The sequence below is a fragment of the Lissotriton helveticus genome, chromosome 10 (genome assembly GCF_964261635.1).
Source record: "Lissotriton helveticus chromosome 10, aLisHel1.1, whole genome shotgun sequence".
In the NCBI taxonomy this organism is placed as follows: domain Eukaryota; kingdom Metazoa; phylum Chordata; class Amphibia; order Caudata; family Salamandridae; genus Lissotriton; species Lissotriton helveticus.
In genome coordinates, this window is record NC_136071.1 from 234228445 (window position 1) to 234252031 (window position 23587).

The following is a 23587-nucleotide window of genomic DNA, read 5'->3' on the forward strand; positions in this document are numbered from 1 at the left end:
CTGTATTAAATCTTGCCCAGTTTTGGTGTGTACAGCTGTTAAGGAGGTTGTGCACCATGGATTGGTCACCGAAATTTACAATGACACAATCGCCCCTATAGGACTTAGGCAGGGGCCTTACCATGTCCACCCTCCTAACCATGAATATATGCTGGGCATACAGTAGGGGAGGCCAGGATGGGTGCAAAGCTAATGCAGGCGTTTGGTTTTTAGTTGTAAGAAGGATTCCTCTGACCCATGTGATAAGTGGGGCACTTTGGACATTATAGCAATATAGGGACAAGAATCTGGAGGCAAGTTAAATTAAGTAATTGTATGCCCTTGTGCCAACCACCTTTTTGGGCATGGCACCCCTCTCACCCATCCACCAACCCTCCCAGGTCCAGCTGATCACCCGAAGGGGTGGCATTCCATTCCTCCTGGCTCACCGGGGGCGTGCAGGGGAGTGCTTTCTCTAGTGGCAGGTTTTTCAACTGTGGGTTGCAGCTGCTAGCACACCGCCCCTCCCTTAGAGAACAAGTGAGGGGTGTTCCCTTTTTGGCAGGGGCAAATTGGCGGGGTTCCGGCATTGTGTGCTTGGAGGTTACGGAGTCCTTCAGTTTCCTAATTTCAGACTATCACACACAAGTGCTGTTAAGCGGGCTCTAGCATACTGAGTGCTTAGAGATTTGGTTTACTGATACAGAAGGTGGAGAGGCTGTCTGACAGATACCTTGAAAATTCAGTATTCTTCTTACCAAATGCAACACCAAGCAGTTACTTGTGCCAATATCATCTGGAAAGACAGTAATTTTGTTTTGCTAAAGTGTTTCATGTGTTACAGAAATCTGATCGTGCAAGAAGCTGTGTGAATTGATCTGAAGATGTTGCGCAGCCTGTCCCAACTGTACCAGAGATGCCCCCGAAGGAGTCCCTTTATGAGCCAGTGTTCCGTTGTAATGCTGAACAGAACGGTGGACCTATTTGGACCAAACATACGACGTTCATATACCCCACCAGCTGGTAAGCAATGAATGTTTGAGGTTGTTCTAGAATTGCTTACTTTTTGGGGGTTTGTTAATGCTCCCTTTGTGCTTGAGGTGAACAACCTTTTATTACTGCCACAAAGCCTTCTGGCGCTTAATCTGAGCTCATCTACTCTTATTTTAAGTATTTAGTTGATCAACTATTTAATTAAATCCTACTGTTTCAGAGAGACGTCAGAAATCCAAACCTCTTTTCTTTCCAATTTTCACTGCTTTTTTATAGAAACTAGTTTTCTTCAAATTTTTGATCCCTAGAACTCTGTCACTGATCTGCATGCCTGATGCTTTTTGATTGCTTTCAGAAATTGGTTGATTGCTCCTTGATTGCTTACATTAGTCGATGGAAACCAAGTATAAATCTTGTTTGTGCAACAGTCTAAAACCATCTAATTTTCCTGGTTTCATGCAGCACCAGTATTTGTAATATAAGATTCTAGATAAGCAATCCTTGTGTTATTTTATAATGTGTTCATTTATTGATAAAGCATATATGATAACTTAGTAAAGATACTCATACTCCATTGTAAACGGACAGGATATATTACTGTTGCCCTTATATGGATGTCTCACCACAAATTTTATGTTAGTTATGATTACAGACATTTGTGAAAATCTCTTAAAGAATTGAAGTCACCACTATTTCTAGTTCAATTTCCTCAGGCTCCCTGATAGCATTTAGTGTTTGATTTTTAGGGCTTTACCATGTGCTGCTTTTTGAATGCACAGACAGGCTGTTGTTACAAATCATTATTTTCAAAATGGGTGGAATGTAAGTTCATCAAAGAATACACCACGTTGAAATACTCATGTTTCTTAAAAGATTGCTTTCACAGAGACGGTTTTCTATCACTACTGTCAATGGTGTCCAATTTACGTCTTTGCAAAATGCAAGAATTTTTATGTTATGGATGAATTTCCCACAAAAACACAGATTTCATATTCTCCTAACAGTGGGTTTGTGTAGAGTGAGTTAATAGATTAATTGCTTAAGTTATTTAGATGGCGGTTTCAAGGGGTGTTATAAAGGGCTTAAGGAAATTCTTTGATCTACTCCCTCTATCAGCCAGAAAAATGGTAGTGGTCGCCCTTATAACATCAAGACTCGACTACTGTAACAGTCTGTATGCGGAAACCTGCATTCTTTAAAATCTTTTAAAGTCACAACCTTTAATTATGCAGATGATTTGCAACTCACCTTTACCATCGCCGACTCTCCAGAATCTGTTAATCAATTTCAATCTACCATGCTTTTTATAGGTCATTGGATGGACAGTAACCATCTCAAGCTGAATCCTGAAAAGACCGAATTGGTTCTTTTCGGCAAGAGCAAGCTTTTCTGGGGCTACTGGCCCACCCCCCAATCCTTCTAAATTGGTGAAAAGCCTGGGGGTAATCATCGATGATGAGTTCTCACTAAGGCCCCAAGTCAATGCTGTGGTGTATTCGTGTTTTTTCCAATTTCGGAAAATAAAGAAGATCAGCCGACTGCTCACTCCTTCTGCCCTTACCCAGGTTGTAATGGCCCTGGTGTTATCACGCTTGGATTATGCCAATGCCATCTACCTGGGTATCTCGGCCGCACTTGGCAAGCGTCTGCAATTAGCCCAAAATCAAGCCGCTAGACTCATTTATCGCCTCCCTTGTTGGCACTCTGCTAGACCGTTGCTAATGCAACTTCATTGGCTCCCTATTGTACAACGCACTCTTTTTAAAGTTGCCTGTATGACGTTCAAGGCCCTTTATGCACGTAGTCCCAGGTTTATTCAGGTACTCCTACCGAAATACACCCCTGCCCGTAATCTTCGGTCTGCCTCTCAAATTCTCTTAACTGTTCCTCGTTTTAAGTTCCAACGTAAGGGAGGACGCAGGTTTGCCACACTTGCTACTAAGTTGTGGAATATCCTCACTCTGGAGATCCGCTCCTCTACTACTCTTCTTCAGATCAGGCGGCAACTAAAAACGTGGCTGTTTGCGCAGACCTTGGCGTAGTTCCCTTTCTCCTTCTTGGGTGTAGTTTTCAGACATGTCGGTTAGCGCCAAGAAACACTCGGGTGTACGTGCGCTGTACAAATTCTGGCTAAGATAAGATAAGATAACAAGGTTATCATACACAAGCTGCAAATGGTACAGCACGCCACGGCCAGGCTTGTACTGAAGTGGCCTAGGAAATCCTCAGCGTCTGCCGCACTGAACATTCTCCACTGGCTACCAATTTACAAACGGGTATTGTTCAAAGTCGAAGTAATCACCTTTAGGGCTTTTCACTCACGAGGACCAAAGTACCTACAAAAGAGGTACTTGCGTTACCATCCATCACGCATACCCCCCCCCCCCCCACACACACACACACACACACACACACATCTCCGGGCTATGGCCTTGGAATCTGAGTACAGAAAATCACTGAAAACTTGGATTTTTAGTCTTCTGGACATGTGCGCTAGAGCTTTAATATGAGTACCATGTCCTTACTACTGGAAGCAGACTGACCAGACCCTTCACCTTCTCTGGTCTTTCAGCGGCAAGATGCTCCTTGGAGTGATATCGCGCTTTATAAAAAACGACTTACATTACATTACAAGTTTTTTCTTTAATGTTAGTGAAAAACCACTCTCCATATTCAGAGGTATTTCCAGTTGTTTTACTAATACCCATAATACAAAAGTTAACTCAGAATTTTTTGACTTGGCTAGAAAGATTGTGCCTGAGAAACGGAACAATTGCAAGGTACAGTGTGACAGGAAATAAAATGTGAAAGAGTATACATTAAAAAAACTTGATATGGTTAAAGTCAAGCTACCCAGCTATGTGTTTAAAGAAATGTCAAGTTATTTCACAATTTTAAAAGTGATTTTTGTAGGTAAAGGCTTTGTTAAGCTAGACTATGGCAAATGGTAAAATCTCGTCAAAGTTCAAATTGCCAAAGACTATCGTCAAGACTCAATAGTTGATTAGGATAGTGTTTATAATGATAATTTCACAAAGTTAAAGCCTGGAAATTCCATCAGAGAAACAAATGTTGAAGATCCGGTTCTTGCTAAGGTTGAGCAAGAAGTTTCCAATGGAACTTTAGCTAATGATTCAGGAGTTGAAGGAAATTTGAGAATTAGTTCAGGACAGCTTGAATGTGCTGAAGGGAGTTGTGTAATTCTACGACACAGTGAGGATAAGATCACACATCCAAAAAATTTAATGGACTTTGTTTCATTTTGATTTTTGTTTTCTATTCCAAAGAAGGGAGATACGTGATATGGTTGCTTGTGCTTTTTATTGGGTGCATGGTCTGTGAGAAATTGGGTTGTTGGTTGAGGAAGGTCTGAGCCCTTCTCAAGTAACAGCGTCAGTCCTAATCAGGGCGAACCATAAACAGTGACTAAGTTAACCTCTGCTTAACCATCTAGTAGTTTGGCACAAAGGCAGTCAGGCTTATCTTAGAGGCAATGTGTAAAGTATTTACGCAAAAAAAAGAGAGGATGGGGACAAGGAACTTGATGAAAGTCCAGTGCGCTTGCTCCCAAAAAATGAAACATTCAAAATGAAGGGCCACTGTTCCTGAGAGCAGACAGAGGGAGTCGTTATAGAGAGCTAGGAGGCGAAGTCAAGGTGACTTTTACTTGGTGCCCTCACACATCCCTAACGATGTCATGCTTCATCATAGGGCGGTGCTCATCGTCTGGCCGGCACTGCAATGCCTACAGGTTCCCAGAAGGGTTGCTTTGGCAGAGATCTTTTTGTTATTACGCAGTATGATGAGTGAGAGTGAGTGCTCGTGAAGTGATGAGTGAATTAAAAGTGGCTAGAGGTTATCTGTTTAGACCAGATTGAATGATAGAGATCCCTCTGTCACAGATAAAAAACCAAAAGGGTAGTGGGTGTCAGAGGGTTATAATGGCCATAAGTAGCTAAAAGATGCTATGCATGTGCGTAGGTGATGTAAAATAGGTTGACCTGTTTCACGCTTATAATGGTCTCAGGATGAGATCCCTAGCGCTTCATCAGGACCAAAGAGAAGGTAGGATAGAGAGTGCACATATTGGAGTTGACCTCCTCAAATGAAGTAGTGCCAACAGCGGGACCGTGGAGGTGGTCCAATCTAAAACGACAAGAGGGAGAGGGGAAGGGGGAACGAACAGACTGTACATAAAATAGTTAGTCATGTGTCTGGTGTAGAAGTCATACGACACCAAGATGGTCCCTATAGAGTGGACCATATTAATATCGCAGGCCTCAAACTTGTAGACCAGACTCAATCTTGATGATGGCTGAACAAAAGAAGTCATAGTTAAAAACAGTGGTGAGGTAGTCGAAATTCGTAAAACTGGTATAGGAGTCGGTACCCCAACACATTATGACAATAGTAGTAGGGTAAGTATGGCATGGTGATTAGTATACATCAGGCACTGCAGCTACCACATGGGTAGTGACCTTTCACTGCTGGTAAGTTCCATTGTGTGGGCATCTGGGGGTGTGGTCTTGTAAGTACCAGGAGGTCCCTGATATTTTGTGTTCTCTTGAAGGCGAATCTAGGGCGTTCGGAGTACAGCTCCCCTGTGTTGACAATCTTCCAATGTTTCAAGATGATATTCTTAATTTCATTAGATATCAGGGTGAAAGTTGTTACACATGTCATGGTCTCATCTTTGGGTTTAGGAATGGTTTCCAATAAGGCTTTATGGTGTTTGTTTCGTGCTCTCGTATTCTCGTTTCTGATTACTTTGGTAGGATAGTGTCTGGCTTTGAGGTTTTTACTCAAATTGTCAGCTTGTTATTCGTAATCAGTTAGATTACTGCAGTTTCTCCTTAAGCACAACATTTGTCCGTAGGGTAAGTTTTCACGTAAAGCCTTTGAGTGATGGCTATTGAAGGGAAGCAGGCTGTTGCAGTCTGTCTTTTTCTTGAAGGTTCTGGTTCTGAGTACACCATGATCCAAGGAAATAAGGAGGTCAAGGAAAGGGATTTCCTCCTTGGATTTTGAGAGGGTGAAGTTCACGTATGGATCCATCGAGTTAATGTAAAAGGTGAAGTTCTTGGTATCCTTCTTCTGTACCTCCCCCAAAAAAACAGTATGTCCTCAATGTGGCATTTCCATTTGATGATGTCAGTCTGGTAGGGGTTGGTGTCTGAGAACACATGAGAGGATTCGAAGTGGGCCATATAGAGGCAGGCCAGGCTGGGCGCAAATATGCTGCCCATAGAAGTCCCATGTTTTTGGTGATACAGTTGATTTTTATATTGGAAAAAAAATGTTTTTCAGGGCAATGCTTGCACACTCCATGATGAAGTCCACTGGACTAGATGAAGGGGTTGTAGTGGTCCTTAAGATGGTATCAATGACCCTGATGGAGGCATCTTCTGGAATATTAGTATGAAGGGCCTACACATCGAGGGTGACAAGGAACATGATCTCCTGAAGATTCAACAAGTCGTTGATGAGACCCAATGTTTCCTTGGTGTCCTTAAGGTAGGATGGAGTATTCTGTACCAGGGGTTGTGAATAGTGGTCACAGAATTGATTCAGAGGTTCCAGAGGAGATCCGATCCTGGATACTATTGGTCTGCCTGGTGGACGGTGTATATTCTTGTGGATCTTCCGGAGGATGTAGAAATAAGGAATCCGTGGCGAAGTTTTCACTAGAAAATCAGCTTTGTTCTTCGAAATCCATCCATTATTGGCTGCTTTATTGACCATGCTCTTAATCTGTCTAGTTAAGGATTCTGTTGGGTCTGTTTCCAGTTTCATGTAGCTGCGGGTGTTTGCTAGTTGTTTTTGGCATTCAGTGTCTTAGTCTTTCGAGTTCATAATAACTGTGGCACCCACTTTATCAGCTGGTTTGATAACAATATTCTGGTCCGTTGTTAGGTCTATGATTGCTCTTCTGTGTCTGGCATGTAGGTTGTCAAAGGAAGTTCCCCAACCTCCCTCGAATACGAGTCTAGAGTCCCATAGATCCTTACCCACAAAAACACCCTCTACACCTAACAACATAGGAAACAATGGTGACACCCCTAATAGAGCCAGGAACCACAACCAAACTAAGGATACAACGGTAAGATATGTGGCAGTGAGATCAGACCATTCACGGAGGAGAGCAAAACGCAGAACGCAAACAGCCAGATCTATCTCACATAAGAAATCATCTCGAACACAGAAAGAAGTCCAGGAGCTCAAGAAACTAATAGGCAACCTGGCACAAGACTCGATGAAAGTCTCACAGACAATTGGGAAAATCTGGGAGATGACGATAAATACGCACACTAAGGTCTCACACATCCAGAATCTTGTACTCCGACCCAACAGACCAAACAGGACCAATCCCTTACCAAACGAAGAAGCCCTTGCCCTACTTCGATCTTATGAACAACCGGCTCCGAGAAAGGAAGAGAAAATCGAAATTGTACCTATTGACTCTAATAGATCGTCCAGAAAGAACGATAGGAAAGCAATCCACCACAACTTACAACATATCCAGGTAACTGCAACCGAAACTGAAAATGTAAAGAGCGTTAACTCACAGAAAACCCTGAACTGCCTACTACTTAACTGTCGTTCGGCAACTAAACATGCATCAGACATAGCCGCCCTAATCATTAACAAGGAAATCGACCTGGCTATTCTCACGGAAACATGGCTCCGTGAATCATCCTCTCCTACCATGGATCTCTTAGTACCACCACAATATAACATCGTCAGGTTAGACAGACCGAGGAAAGTGGGAGGAGGTATAGCGCGCATTCACCGCTCAGAGATCGAGGTCAACACATTCCAATCCGACCCTATAGAATCATGTGAATACCTTGGTCTTAACATAAGATTACTAAATAATCAAAGCTTTAACCTACATGCGTTCTACCACCCACCTGGAGATAACGCAAAGTTCACAGAGCATCTTATAGAGATCATAACTGCCAACTCTAACCCGGATGCCAAAACATATTCCTAGGTGACTTTAACCTCCACTGGGACGACGGCAATGACAAACTGGTTAACTCGATTAAAGACTTCCTCTATGAGCTAAACCTTACACAAGCATGCACCCAGCCCACTCACTCACAAGGAGCGACTTTAGACTGGATTATTTCAAGAAACAAAGAGATATCAATCCTCGCTATAGACACGTGTGATTGGTCTGACCATCACGCCATAACATTCGCGATACCTACAATGAAAAAGGGCAGGACCGTGCAACCCCGTAAGTTCAAAAAACTGATACGAGATACAAAAGAAGCTAATATTGAACTATTGGTTGAAAGATGTGAGAAAGACCTGAAGCCTCGTAACAACAGGCAGAATGTCAATGAGCTGACGGATCACTACATAACCTCGATCGGTAATATAGTCAATGACACCTTGCCTCAAAAATTGAAAAGAGTCTCGGAAAAGCCAAAAAATCCTTGGTTTAATGAGGCACTGAACGAGGATAGGCGAAAACTGAGAATGGCTGAAAGGAAATGGAGACAACATCCCTCCTCCCCCGAGCTGAAAGCCCTCAGAAAAACAAGGAAACAATATAACAAAAAGATAATCAACTCCAAAAAAGAATTTATAAGGGCTGAACTGGACAATGCCATAAACAGACCACGAAAACTCTTTGAGATCCTAAAACAACAGTCAAATAAACTAACCAAAACGGGTCAAGAGAACCCAAAAAATCACATAAGCTGCGAGGAATTCTCCTCATTTTTCACGGAAAAAAACAAACTGCTAGAAGTTGAGCTCACAAGTGCAGCGGCTAACCTCACGACCCATCCCTCATCTAAAAATGAGGCTAATGCGACAACGGAAGATCTTCAAACAAAAAATAAGGCAAATTGGGACACATTTGAACTATATGACCAGGAAAAGATCGCCAAAACGCTAGCGGAACTTAGACCGAACAACCACTATCAAGACCCGTTACCGGCAAAATGTGTAAGAGAAATCAGCCACACTCTGGTTCCGATCTGGACTGAGATAATAAATGCCTCACTTGCACAAGGGACCCTCCCTGACTGCCTAAAAACGGGGCAGGTAGTTCCCATCATCAAAAAACCGACAGCGGATGCAACAGACCCGAATAACTATCGACCAGTGACCAACATCCCTTTACTGGCCAAACTTATTGAGAAATGCGTGCAGGGCCAACTGAGTCAACATATCGATAAGTTCGCATTACTTGATGACTGCCAATCAGGTTTCAGAACAGGGCACAGTACTGAAACTGCGATCCTACATATTGTTGATGACGCCTTACAAGCCCTTGACCAAAATCATGCGTGCCTACTGATCCTTCTAGACTTGTCATCAGCATTTGACACGGTAAATCATGAGATCCTGATGATCAGGCTACAAGACAGGATGGGTTTATCTGGAAACGTACTGAAATGGTTTAATTCCTTCCTGCAGAACAGGACTCAACTATTCCTGGTCAACCAAGCAATCTCCTCCCCATGCCCTAACGCAATCGGGGTCCCTCAAGGTTCAACGTTATCCCCAGATCTATTCAACTTGTATGTAGAACCTCTCACGGAGATTCTTTGAAAATCACAGATCTCCTACCACATGTATGCAGACGACACGCAAATATATATGAAGATTGCCTGCAGTGATGACATTGACCTAATGAATGCAACTCTAAAGAAAGCATTGCAATGGCTAACAGCCAATCATCTGAAACTTAATGCCAACAAAACAGAATTCCTGTTAATCTCACCGACTAGGAGTCAACCAGAGGTAAAGGAATGGGCTAAATTGGTGACTGCGCTTAACTGCACCCGACCCTAGTTAACTCAGCCAAATCACTAGGAATTACATTAGACGAGAACCTCGACATGAAAGAACACATCAACTCAATGGCCAAGAGCGCACGTTTCCACTTGAACTATCTAAGAAAACTGAAACCCTTTATCTCAGAAGCGGATCTAAAACTTGCTATCCAATCGCTAGTTATCTCGAGGATCGAATATGGCTGCACCACGTTAGCTGGCCTACCGAAAACATCCACTGCACCACTAAAAGCCTGTCTCAACGCAGCGGCAAGACTCATCACGGGAACGAGGAAATTCGATCACATATCTCCTCACCTGAAGGCACTAAACTGGTTACCTTACGAAGCTAGAATTAAAATGAAGATAGCCTGTATTACCCACAAAGCGGTCCACTACAACACGCCTAGATATCTAGCCAAGAAAATTAAGCTATCGGGAGGTAACAGACCAACTAGAAGCGCTAAAGAGTTACTATTGCAGCCGGCCTTCTTCCGGAAGAAAAAGACCTATGACCGAGCATTCGCCGGAGCCGCCCCCAGAGTCTGGAATTCACTCCCTCCTAACATCAGGAAGATTAAAAATACTGCAACATTTAAACGGGAACTGAAGAGCCACATGATGAGTAAATACCCTACATAGAGAGGCCTACAGACCATTGGTATGAACATTTACGCCAAAAGAGGATCGGACTCTTCATGAATAATCTGAAGATCAATAAGACAAATGACTGATTACCGTTCAAGCCTCGGCTGTACACTTTACTGCTACCTCATATTTATGTGATCTCTACACTGTATCTCACACCCAAAAAGATATTACCTCTACCTTACTTTGTTTATCTTTATGATCCTTGCTACTAGCTAAACCCATTCAACTCTTGTTGCTAATTACTCAGGTAATTGTACTGATAATACTATGTAACCCTACCTCACCGAGCTGACTGTATGACTATGACACAAGCTAAACCTTATGCACCTCTTAATGCTAATTGCACAGGCGTTAGGAATATATTTATCTAATCACCATAGATAGCATATCACCTTCTACCTTCATATCTGTGTTGCTGTTATAATTGCTACTATAATGTCAATCTGTAATCTTCTATGTTAAGCGCTCTGATACCCACGGGTCTTGTTCGCGCTATATAAAACACTATAAATAAAATAAAATAAGTTGTAGGTTCCAGTTTATTCACTTCTTTTAACACCTTCACTACGGGGTGTGTTCCCCCCGTTGTCTGGGGGGGGCGCGCGCGCGGCGCTGAACTTGTGACGAGCTCAGCTCGTCATGAGGCACAGTGGAGCTGCACTCAAGACGAGCTGAGCTCGTCACAGCCACACCCGTATTGAAACGTTCAGCACTGCGGGGAAATTATCCCTGCGTGTGAACGTTCCAACGGCCGTGACGAGCTGAGCTCGTCATGAGTCCAGCTGCACTGTGCCTCATGACGAGCTGAGCTCGTCACAAGCACTCAAGGGGTTAAAACAGCCTTTCAAAAGTGAGTATTTCACTCTGGGTAATAGCTGTGGTCTCTGTGAATTTAGTTGGATTTCTTAATCCGGAACCTGGAGGATTTATGTTCTCATGGTCTTTAAAGAAGACTGTAATCTAATCTTCCTAAAGAAGGTATGAAGTTCTCCAACCAGTCTGAATTGGTCTGTCTGAATTGGTCTTTCTTGTGGGTGGGAACAAAGCCTAAACCTTTCTCTAGGACTATAGTTTTGTCTGCGGTGAGGCGTCTATTGGATATATTGACGATCAATATTTCTTGGCATTCTGGCTCCTGGTTTACCGTTGGTTTCCTGAGTCCATCCATTGAACCTGTTTGTGGTTGTTTCTTCTTCTTCCTCTGCCCTAAAAAGGTTTGGGGGCTTAGTGTTGGAAGAAGGGTTGGAATGGTGGTTGAGGTCTGGAGAAACCAGGGTATGATACAGGTGTTGCTCCTGTAAAGCCCGGTGGGGGGGTAGCCATACATCTGCGGGGCTGGTAGAAGACCTTGGCCTCTTCTGTTGCTGTCCCAGCTAGTGTTACTAGAGTCGCTGTTGGGTCAATTGGATCTATTGGATGTTGTGGAGCCATCATCAGAGGACTCTCCCTTCCTGATGGTAGATAATTTTCTTTGGTGTATGGGTAGATCTTTTGCCTTTCGAAATTCTTGATGTCCTTCTGAAGTTTGTTAATCTTCTTCCTCATGAAGTAGTCCTTGTATTTGTTCATTTCTTTATTAATTTCTGAAAGTCGCGATTTAAATGCATATATGTTGATGCTGGTTTTCAAAGTGTTCTCTGCAATGTTTATTTTGATAAGTGCCTCGGAGAGTCATTTGGCAGCATTGATAATCAGGATGAGCCAATCACGGGTGCATTTCCATGCAATTTGACTCCATTCTCGTCTAAATAAGAGATCCTCCAGAAGAGTGTAGCGGTTATAACAATGAGTCCATTGGGGGCTACTTTAGCTCATAGGTACTCAGTCACGACGGCTCCGTGCATTGCTATTTTAATTTGTTGTTTCTTTAGGGAGGCATTGGAGTTCGAGTCTCCTGCAAGGGGGGGAGGCGGGGGCACGACGGACCAGTTGAAGGATTCCCATATGCCATCTAGGGGTGGTAAGAGAGAGAGACAGAGAACGTGTTGAAGAAGTAGAATACATATGTCCCTCGGCTGTACCGCTGTGCTAAGTACTCAAAGAACAAGCATTTGCAATGCAATAGGTCTCGCATTCGCGAGATTTGAGCTATTGGCATTGTAAATGACAATGCCTTTTATTTATGTTTAAAAAAACCTGCAATAAGGTATTGTCATTTACAATACCAATAGGTCAAAGTTTAGAAAATTTGAGACCTATTACATTGTAAATGCTTGTTTTTTTAAAGTGCCTAGGTTTGGGCATTGTCTGCCAAGAATTCTACACTGGAGTGCTTTTCCTTTCTTTGTGGTATCATCAGAGGCCGAAAATAAATGGCAGATGAGGTCAAGTGTGATGTCTAAAATGCATCCTGATGTGACAATTGTATAGGTCACAGTGGGGGCAGGCAGGGGGCCTCCTCGCTAAATTAGGTGTAAATCACACTCTTATCGGCCACCAAAGGCTGCCGTTTTCGAGTGCTGGTTAATTATTCCTACAGTGTTGTTTTTCAGGTCTCTGCCCCCAGATACAGAGGAGGAGAGGGAGGAGGTTGTGGCCGCTACAGACGCCTTCCTTAACAAAACACAGGGCTGGACGATCGCACAATATTGTTTAAATTCAGACCATTCCTGCCGTCCTGGGACGCATTTTTAAATTACAGAAGTAGGGGAACGGACTGTGTCAAATTTAAAAAGTAGGGGCACGCCGTGCCCTTCCGATCCCGCCCACTTCTACCACTGGTGGGGGGGCTCTGTGTGTGTGTGTGGGGCTGTGGGGCTCTGTGTGTGTCTATGGGGCTGTGTGTGTGTGGGCCTGTGTGTTTGCGGGTCTGTGTGTTTGTGTGTGGCATTTGCGAAAGATTAAGCTATTGGTATTGTAAATGACAATGCCATTTATTTATCTATTTTCAAAAGCAACCCGTAAATAAAAATGTTGTCATTTACAATGTCAATAGCCCTAGCTTTTGCAAAGGCGAGACCGTTGCATTGTAAATGCTTGTTTTCCAGTGTTGTCAAGGGTGCATGGAAATTGTATTTATATACCGCTTATTATGGCGACGTACTCCAAAGATCTAAATGAGCAAAGATCATTCCTTACTAAAAAGAAGACAATTGGGTTTCATCCCAAAACCTTCCACGTCCTACGTTCTAACCGGGATGCTTGCTTGGCGCCCAGTGTTGCCAGATTTTTAGACCCGGTCCAAGCCCAAAGCCGCTCAAAAAGAAGCCCAATCAGACCAGTTCCAGCCCAAAAACCAGCCCAAATTAGCAAGTCAGAAATTATGCACAAATTATCATCAGACACAATTTTAAGACAAATATACATTGTATTCAATATATAGATGGTGGGAGGGCATTAACTGGGCACCTGCTAAATGCTACTCAATTTTAAGACCAGTCCTTACTGTGGCTGGGCCTGGGCTGAGGCTAGGACGAGCCTGGGCCTGGCAAGGCTGGGTGCTGGGCCTGCCTGAGGCTGGGGGCTGGGCCTGGACTCAGGACTGAGGCTGGGTGCTGGGCCTGCTTGGGGCTGGGCCTGGCGTGGCTGGTCTTGGGCTGAGGCTGGTGCTGGGCCTGCCTGAGGCTGGGGGCTGGGCCTGGCTGGTGCTGAGGCTGGGTGCTGGGCCTACCTGAGGCAGGGGCCTGGGCTGGGCCTGGCCTGGCGCCAAGTGAGCGGGTTGGAGTACTGCACCAATGCACTTGCAGAGACATGAAAGGTGAGCCATTATTCCTTAACACTCCCACCTCAAAGTTTTTGCGAAAGCATACTGCCAGCTGAGAGACTTCTCTGGTCCATCATCCATTTGCTTCAAAAGAAGTTATCAACATGCCACACAAACACTGGTCATTTCCCACTGTAACTATAGAAACTTCCTCCTTAAGGGCTCTGAGCCAATCCGACCAAAACCACTAGGAGGCATGAAGAATGTGACCACTTGTTTTATAGGAGAAATAAACAAATATCAACGCATACCACTAGTAGGAAGAGCTCTCAGATGGCTTACACTAGAAACTCGCTGTACCTTCAAAAGACTACGCATTGTCTGAAAGGCCCTAAAGCTGAATGCCTCCAGATATGCAAGGTGGTCATCTTTGGTGAAGTTCATCATCCATCAAGAACTAGAACTTGCTATAAAAACATCAAAAAAACTTTTTTTAGATCTATTATTTCTTGCAAGATGGAAATCACAATGCACAATAGCAACAAACGTTAGAAGGACTCAAAATTCACAACGATCCAAAACTAAATCATGGTCATCACATGCACAGAGAGAGACTGTGTGTGTGAATATGCTAATTGCTCTTCTGGTACAAGCATTATTGCCTATTCATTCCACTTTCCTCACTGCATGCTCTAATCGTTAGTTAAGGCCCCTAATTAAGCATTGACACTCAATAGTCGTAAATGATGAGCCTGCAGCAGAAAGCAACAACGCTTATGTATGTATGTATGTATTTTAATGCTTGTTAAGCGCGACTGTCACCCAGAGGGTATCCTGGCGCTGAGATCAATTCAGCCATCTGGTGTAATCAATGCATTTAATGTAATGTTGGGAGCGTGACAGCCATCAAGGTGATCCCACTGTGGTCTACAACAATTGGGACACGCCCTCAGCAGAAGCTCTCCTGACACAAAGTCCAACTGAGGAGAGGGACGGAGAAAAAAAGAGGGCGACAACACTGCCACAGTCATAATCTAGCAGTATTACTGACCATTGAGTCAGTCAATAGTTTCATTTACTTCACTGGCCTACTGTGCATTTTCGACTCATAAATCGAGAGAAGGGCAATAATCTTTAATGACGGGCTCCACGGTGAATAATGCTTCAGTGTTTACCATTTACATCCTGCACACTTTAAGCTAAGCGGTTTCCTAATGCTTAATAACAGGTTTTCTAATTTCCCAAATGATTAGTCTGCATAGCACTAATCTCAGAATGATGAAACTGTGACCCTTGACCCCCAGTGTACACACTGCCTTTGCTCAGCCCAGTCAGTGAGTGTGGAACGCTGCTGCTGAGACACCTGTGCCGGGAAAGACACTCTGCAGCATGGCGCCCGTCCTAAAGACATACGAACGGCTGTAGAGTGCCCACGAGCGCCACAGGAAGTGAAGCGAGCGGGACTATTTTTCACGCTGAGATAGTCTAGTTTTATGTTTATGCAAGTCGTAGATGAATGTGTTTATACAACTCGAATACCTTTTTATTCAGGTCTCTTGTTTGTGAGATCTGAGCATGAAACCCTTCATAAATGTGCTATTAAAACTCAGTGGGTTAAGCGCTTGTTGCCTACACATTGCACTGCTGAATATCTAGGTGAGCCTTTCATCTTAAAACATCCATGAAATGAGCACAGGTTCAAATGGGCGACAACAAACGGCTACAGAAATTTTCTTTTGAGCACGCCGTGGTAAAAGCCTGATGTAAAGAACAGGTTGTATGATTAGAAGGAGTGTCATTCTCTCCGCTATGGCGGGCGGTGCTGCTAGCGGTTTCCTGCTGGTACTTTGTTTAACTGGAGTCAAAGCAGAGAAAAAGCACATTTCTCAACCCATTAAATCTCTGGCAGCGGAGACTTGAGGCTTTCTCTTGACGTTACTTTTCTCTTGTAACACACCGTTTGCTCCTCTTACATTTTGTTTGCTTTAGATACTTGCACAAGTGCCACTATTACCTACGTAGCATTTGTTCTTGTGTATTGAGTGTCTGCCACTTATTGCAGTATTATACCTCTAGTTGTACTTTGTACGCTTTGTAACCTGCACACATGTCACTTTTTCCTCCTGGAATGTACCGATTGCTACCTCTTGCATTTTGTGTGCTCACTATTGTCACCTTTGATTCATGCAACGTAACGTTTGCAATCTGTTCACGTGTAATGTTCTCCTCATGTATTGTTACTGTTTCTATTGTGAAGCACTCTGACACCTTCGGGTAAAGTCCGCGCTATATACCATCGCATAAATAAAGAAAAAATACGAGGGAGCGTGAACTGTGTGAATTTATATAAACAGGCATAAATAAAATACAATAAAATAAATACGGATGGGCCGGCTGGGCCTGGCATGGCCTGGGGCAGAGGCTGGTGTCGGCCTCAGTTTGCCTACCTTTTGAAATGCGCGTCACTGTGTCTCGTCAACGGGCTGGGCCTGGGGCGCTGCCGCAAGTTCACTGTGGTGGTGTGGGGCCAGGGTGGGCGGCAGCGGCCGGCAGCAGCAGTGTGACACACGACGAGTGTCACGAGTGACTCAGGAGTCCTTCTCCCGACCTCCGCTCCTCTCCAGCAAGCAGCCCGGGTTGACAGTCTGTCTGTCAGTCACCGGCCGGAGGCACCACCAGTAAGAACACCGTCACTGCACCGACCGTCCGCTCGCACCGAAAGAGACTGGCGCCTAGATTTAATTGAAACAGCTGAGTGAGGGGCGGGCTGAGGCAGGTTCGACCGTACAGTATGGGGGCGGGGGTAAATTCACTTCCCGATAGAAGAAGCGCTCCAATCAGCATAACCCATGCAACGGCATCCAATCGGACTTAGAGAATGGCTCCCTCTCCCGATCTCTGACTGGCCGTAGCAAATCCTGTTGTCCCGCCTCACACTGCTTGGAAGTCGGAGACTACAACGCGTTTTTCGGCCAATTATCCCCCATGCAGTATTGGCTCATGGTGATTTCTTTCTTATGATAGAATGAGCGCCCTGGACTCCGCAGGTAAGAGTTTCTAATTTAGAGTCTCCGTGGCAAACCCTAGAGCCCTCGCAACGCGTGGGTATATTTTGGATAGTTGCAGAGAGACAAAAAGCCAGCGTCGTTTCTGCTTCCGGTGCTGCCAAGTTTCAGACTGAACACACGGTGCGTTGTGACGTTTTAGTTGTTGTGACCAGATGTTTTTTGCTTCTACATATCATTACCCGGTGTGTTGGTTCAACTGGTTCTATTAACAAGGAAAACAAGCTGGAGGTGGGCTCGGGCGCAGCACGTCTTCCGGAGATGAGCACTCTGGAGTTAACGCGCACAAGCTGTTCCACTGTGAAGCGCGTTCACAGACCACAATTGGCTCGTGCCCAGACCAGAATCGGCTCGTGCACAGGTCTGTCTCCCTTGGGAGGAAACACGGCGACTATAAGTCTCGTTGGCGGCAGCGCTTCGCGCTGCAACGCCAGCGAGACCTAAAAAGGAGAAGATGGGGGATAAAGAGCTTGATGAAGATCCAGTGCCCGTGCGCCCATTAATGAATCAACCAAAATGAAGGGCCACCGTTCCTGAGAGAATACAGAGGGAGTCTTTTTAGAGAGATAGGAGGGAAAGTCAAGGTGACTTTTGCTTGGTGCCCTCAAACATCCCAAGGGATGTCATGCTTCATCATAGGGCGGTGCTCCTCGTGGGGCCGGCACTGCAATTGCCTACGGGGTCCTCGAAGGGTCGCTTTGGTGAAGTTATTTTTGTTAATACACCGTATGGTGAGTGCGAGGTAGTGCTTGTTGTGATGAGTGAATTAAAAGTGGCTAGAGGGTATTTGTTTAGATCAGATTTAATGATCGAGCACTTAATATCACCCCATTGAAGAAAGCTAAAGAGGATCTCTGAGGCTGGCAAACCTTACCACTTAACTCGCTGGGTAGAGTGGCCCTTTTTAAAATGATGATCCTCCCTCATTTCTTATACATTATCCAAATTACCCCATTCCACCTCCTGCAAAGCTGGTTTAGGGAACTAGACAGCATGGCCACAAAATTCCTCAGGGGGAACGCGAGACCGCGTATAGCTCTCGCACACTGCCGGACCCCACCCTTTGATGGGGGCATGGGCATGACTGATCTCTAACTATATTATCCAGCCACCCGACTGCTCATCCTGCATGATTGGTTTAATGGCGGCTGGTCTGACCCAGCATACAGGATCGAATTAAGGGATTTAGGACTTTCACAAATCCAGGTAATGCTGTACGAAGGTCCTGTGCCCAGAGCCCTACCATCAGTGACTCGAGTGGTCTGGTGGCCTGGTGCTCGGCCTTATGTCACACTCGGTGGGACAATAAATTGACCCAACAAACAACCTCTTTGGCAGGGCGTGTGGCTCGAGGAGGGGGGGAGCTTCCTGAACGCAAGAACCGGCTGACTTCTATCATATGGTCTGGCCCTGCCCCTCCTCACTCCATATGGGAAACACGGGATTTTGAACTCATGGGTATCCTGGGTTGGGAGGTTCCACAAAACCTCCTCCTAGGAGTCATGGATGGCCTAGACGGGTTCAGGATAGACAAGCTCTTCCTAGGTACCCCCACCATGGTGGCCAAACAAGATATCACTGTGGCATGGGAACCTTCTGTCCCCCCAAGTTTATCAAAATGGCGCAAGGGCGTAGACTGGTGTGCATCGCAAGAGAAGCCTTTGTTCGAGGCTATGGGATGTCCAGCCAGACACTCAAAAGTCTGTGTCAAGTGGTTAAACCAATTGAGATGAATGGGTTTTCTGTCTCTTCTCGGACTCAGATCACGTATGACAATACGTTAAAAATGGATCGACATGTATGTTTGTGCATAACAAAGTCAACAATTTGCCACCGTGCCAATTTGCTAATGCTTATCTGTGCTGTAATGTTCTTTGTTTTTAAAAAAATCAATAAAATTGATTACCCCCCAAAAAAACATCCCTTCTTTCAGCTTTCCAGTTCTGTTTTCTGTTCTTCGAAGCTTGGCATTCATTCACTGAAGATTCAAGTCTTTTCCGGAGTGTGCAAACATTTGTACCTCTTTATTGTATAATGTGTTGTACATGTGTAATGTGCAATATCTGTTCCTTGTTGCTGTAGATCTGACCTCGTCAGTGTACATAATTTTGGAACTACGTTTGGATATTTATTTTTAGACCTAAAGCTTCTACTTCGCTCGTGATATTGCCAATGTTTTCCTTATGTATGTACAGTGTTCTTTGTTGCTTTTGGGCCTTGTATGAGTTGTATAATAATGTATTGACATTGTTTGCATGATTTGGGGTGTGGTGGGTTTACATCATCTAATACTTAGGGGTTATCGGGTCTTGCTGTTTTTCACTTCCTAAAGCTTAGTATATGGGATGGCCCAGAAAGTGGGGGTTCCATATTAGTAAGTGTGGTTTGTTGAGTTTGCTTTATTTATTCATCATACTCTGTCCTTTTTGTTCTAGAAAGAAAGAAATTTTATGAGAGTGTGAATATTTCCCAGGGAGAAGGTATGTATTTGTTCCTATTTACATCAACCTGCCAGCTCAAATTCGGTTGAGCGTGGGGAGTATGTAATTTGAATTGTAATGCAAAAAATTGTGTCTGAGTGAATCTTGCCGTTTGGTCCTTCTACAACTAATTTTCCTATTAGTATATATCAAAATTCTGTCAATTGTTTGCAGTCATTCCTCTGATCTGTGGTAAACATGCAAATCTTCACTATGAAAGAACCACTTTTTCATATAGGTGTCTACTTGATTAGTGTTGTGTACGTGAATAGAAGGTTTGAGCTCATGCCCATATATGCTTGTCCCATTAGAAGCTTAGTTTTTTGGGTCTTTGGAAAAGTTTGTGTCTTGTACTAGATAATCATTCTGGCTCAAGATGCAAACTGCACATGTTCCCAGTAGCTACCAGACCGCTCCAACACCGTTCTAAGAGCTGGTTTTTTTTTGGGGGGGGGGGGATATTTTGGTTTGATTTTGTTTTTGCATTTAACAAGTACATTTAACATTGTTTACATCATTCACCCGCCACCCATTCGTCAGAATGTCCAGGCACTGCACACCCACGGAGGCAGAGTCTATATTGTAATTGAAATTTTTTATTGATTTAAACCTCAGCTGAGATCCACAATATAGTAAAATAACAATCCCATTACAATATATCATAAAAATCTTTATAAGCAAAATTGATTATTGTTCTTAGCTTGTATATCTCTAAAATAGCGGAAATAACACTCGCTTAAACGCCGGATAAGCCCAATCCATGTATGCCCAATCGTTTTCTGCATTTAATTGTGCTGCTTCATAATATTTCTGTACATTTGGTAAGGTACTACCTCTGTTATATTCTGACCTTTGAAGGACTCTCATGGCTATTCAAGGCTTTCCCCCTGCCCAAAGCAGAGTTCACACAAGAGCGCCCACCTTGGTGAAAAATCAGTCCGGAATTTCATACGGGCTGTTGTGAAGTATATACAAGATGCTGGGGAGTGCCACCATTTTAAACATGGCCACCTTCCCTAATGACGAAAGCGGCAGTGACTGACAATGTTTCACATCCTGCTCCAGTCATTTAAGCAAATTACCCAGATTTGCCTTCTAGTAAGTGTCTGGACATTTAGGTATCCAGATTCCCAGATATTTAAATTGCACAGTTTCTATCCATAGTGGCAGTGCGAGTGTCTCCCTCTACATGCATTCTCCCACTGGGAATAGCAAAAATAAGTTCCAGTTTATGGCAAACTTGAGTTATCTTCGAAGACATTGATAAAATCCTGTAGTCAATCCAATGTTGGGGCCACAATAGTCAGATATAATAAGGTATCATTGAGATATAGTGAGATACTCTTCTCTACCTTCCGGCCAGCCCTACTTGTGCGCGTCCACTTGCACCTATTCTGCTTTGATCTCTATAGCCAAGATGAACAACATTGGCGAGAGTGGGCACCCTTGATGCGTACCCCTTGGCATTCTAAATTCAATTTAAGTGTGGTCATTAATCCGCACGCTGGCCTTAGGTCGATCATATAGTTGTTTGACGTACCTGATATATCTAGGGCCAAACCCTATCTTAACCAGTACCCCTAAAAGGTAAGCCCATTCTACTGAATCGAAGGCCATATTTGCGTCTAGTGAAGTAATCACCTTTCCGACCGGTGAAGCCCCTGCTGCTGCCAAGTTATTTAGCAGTCTTAGGTTTAGCTTGGTCTTGTGTAGCAGTCTTTTTTGAGCTTGCTCCAGAGCCATATATATTCCTAAATTAACATTATATTGAGAAGCGAGTAACTCGTTTTCCTCACACACTTGTCGCAGCAAACCAAATCATTCCACATCATGTCAGTCTGCTAGCACAAACAAAACTGCACATGTGGCATGTCTTACATGATACCTGTGTCTGCACCTATCACCTTATTTACAGGTATCTAGCCCATCAACCCTGAAGTAACTGAATTATTAGAAATGCATGCAAGATCTCATTTATTTTAGGTATTGTGGAATGTAGTTTTTGGTAAGGACCAGATGTGTGTCAGAGCCAGTAGAAGAACAGAATTGTCTCTGAATGCTGCTGTGAAAGGCCTTCGATGGCCACAGATTTCGAGAGTACTAGTGCCTGGATACTCTGTCTATTCTGTGCATTCGATACAGTAGAGCACACAATATTATTACAAAGATTGGACGGATGTGGCTTATCAGGAAAAGTGTTAAAATGGTATGCTTTTATTCTTACATGAATGTCGGTAGTGAATAATTATGGATCAGTTCTCTTCTTCTTTCACCAGGTGACTACCGGGGTGCTGCAAGGATCTCCTATTTCCCCCATTTTGTTTATATTTATATGCAACCTTTAGCAGTTATGGTTAGGACCTATATTATTAGTTTTTACATGTAGGAAAGCGACACTCGGCTGATTTTCAATGTGTCTGAATACCAGTCCAATCCTTCTACCTGCTTTGAAAGACTACTATGCAGTGTTAAAGACTGAATTCAAACTGAGTCTTTTCCAGGTCAATCAACACTGTTAAGAGATTAGGAGTAAAAATAGATGCCAGCTTAAAGGGACTGATCAAGTTTGTAGTGTTGTCTCCTTGTGCACCCATCAAATGTGCAAATTTAAAACCACTCTACCCTTTTTAGTATTACCTGTTTTTTATTGATTTTACAACAAGCAGCAAACAGAATTGTCCTGTAGGAGTAGCAGATCAGTCTGAGGACCAACCCAACAAGCTATGTTAAGGAAGGCGCAAGCCAATGACCTTGTCATGAGGAAGCAGTCTTATACACAGCAAGCCGCCTACAACCCAACCATTTTGAAGCTGGAGAACATCCCCAGGACCTTGATGCTTCCCCTTCCGTTGGAAAACCTGTGGGCATCTTATCTGTTCTACGAAGGCTTTATGTCCATCAGTCTTTCTTCGAGCACCTTCCTTAGCCCTACGGCCTATCAGCTACTCTACAACAACCTCCCCAGGACATCCTTAATCAGCCAAAAACAAGGGCGGGAAGACCCCTCCCAAACAGTCCCCACCCCACCCACACCCCAACCACCTTTCCCCCCCGTGTACCCCCACCCCTCCCAACTCGCCACGCCCCCCCACCCCTTGGTCCATGGTCCGCTTCCCCCCCAGCCGCCGGGCCCTCGCGGCCCTCAGTGGTGGCGCCGTGTATGTTTGTCTTCTTCGTGTCTGTTAACCTCAACAGCCGGAGATACCTAGGACAAGTCACCTCCTTAAACTCCGATGCCAACAGGGACAGGAATGGCCTCCAAAGCTCCACATAGCGCGCCCCCTCGCCTGCCCCATATAGTGACAGTTTCTCCATGCCCAGAACCAACCAGAGGCGGTGAAGCCACCCCTGATACGTGGGGATGTGTTTGGATCGCCAGTGCGCCAATATATTCTGTACAGCTGACCCCAATGCAATTGCTATCAGGCGATCTCAGTGGGTAAGTCGGTGCATTAGGCAACCCTAGGATTACATAGGCGGGAAAGCAGGGAGTGTCTGTTTCGAAGTGTGTATCTACATCCCCTAGTATCTGGCTCCAGTTTGCTTGTAAAAGTGGGCAGTCCCAAAGCACATGAACCAAAGTGCCAATTTGACCACAGCCGCGCCAGCGCCGGGGATCCTGTCTACTGTCCATTTCGTACAGGCGTTCGGGGGTGTAATACCAATAGGACGCAACCTTCGTAAAGGTGTCCCGTCAGGCCCATATGGTAGGCTGAGTGGCGCGCTCTATAGTATATTCCCTCCCACTCCTTGTGAGTTAGGGTCCTCCCCAGTTCCCGCTCCCAGCGCACCCTGCCCGCATTGTATGTGTATCTGTGTTTTTGCATGAGCATTTTATAAAGATCGGAAATCAGTTGTTTGTCGTTAGTGCGGGAGATCAGCCAGTACTCAAATTTTGTCAGGTGCCTGTCCGCCGCTGACCGTACCGCAGGGTTGAGCGCCCAGTGTCGGGCAGGTCGAATTCCTGCCGCAATTGCTGGA

At 44.4% G+C, this 23587-nt stretch overlaps 1 protein-coding gene across 2 annotated transcripts in view; it reads left to right on the forward strand.

Annotated features, from left to right (window-relative positions):
* Nucleotides 1–23587, forward strand: part of ATPAF2 (ATP synthase mitochondrial F1 complex assembly factor 2) — a 178461-nt gene that overhangs the window by 55028 nt on the left and 99846 nt on the right. For both annotated transcript variants that reach the window (XM_078665194.1, XM_078665193.1), the window contains exons 2-3: nt 824–1002; nt 19562–19606. In XM_078665194.1, coding sequence (XP_078521320.1) covers nt 864–1002; nt 19562–19606 — 184 coding nt within the window. In that variant the 5' untranslated portion in view covers nt 824–863. The remainder of the gene's footprint in view (nt 1–823; nt 1003–19561; nt 19607–23587) is intronic.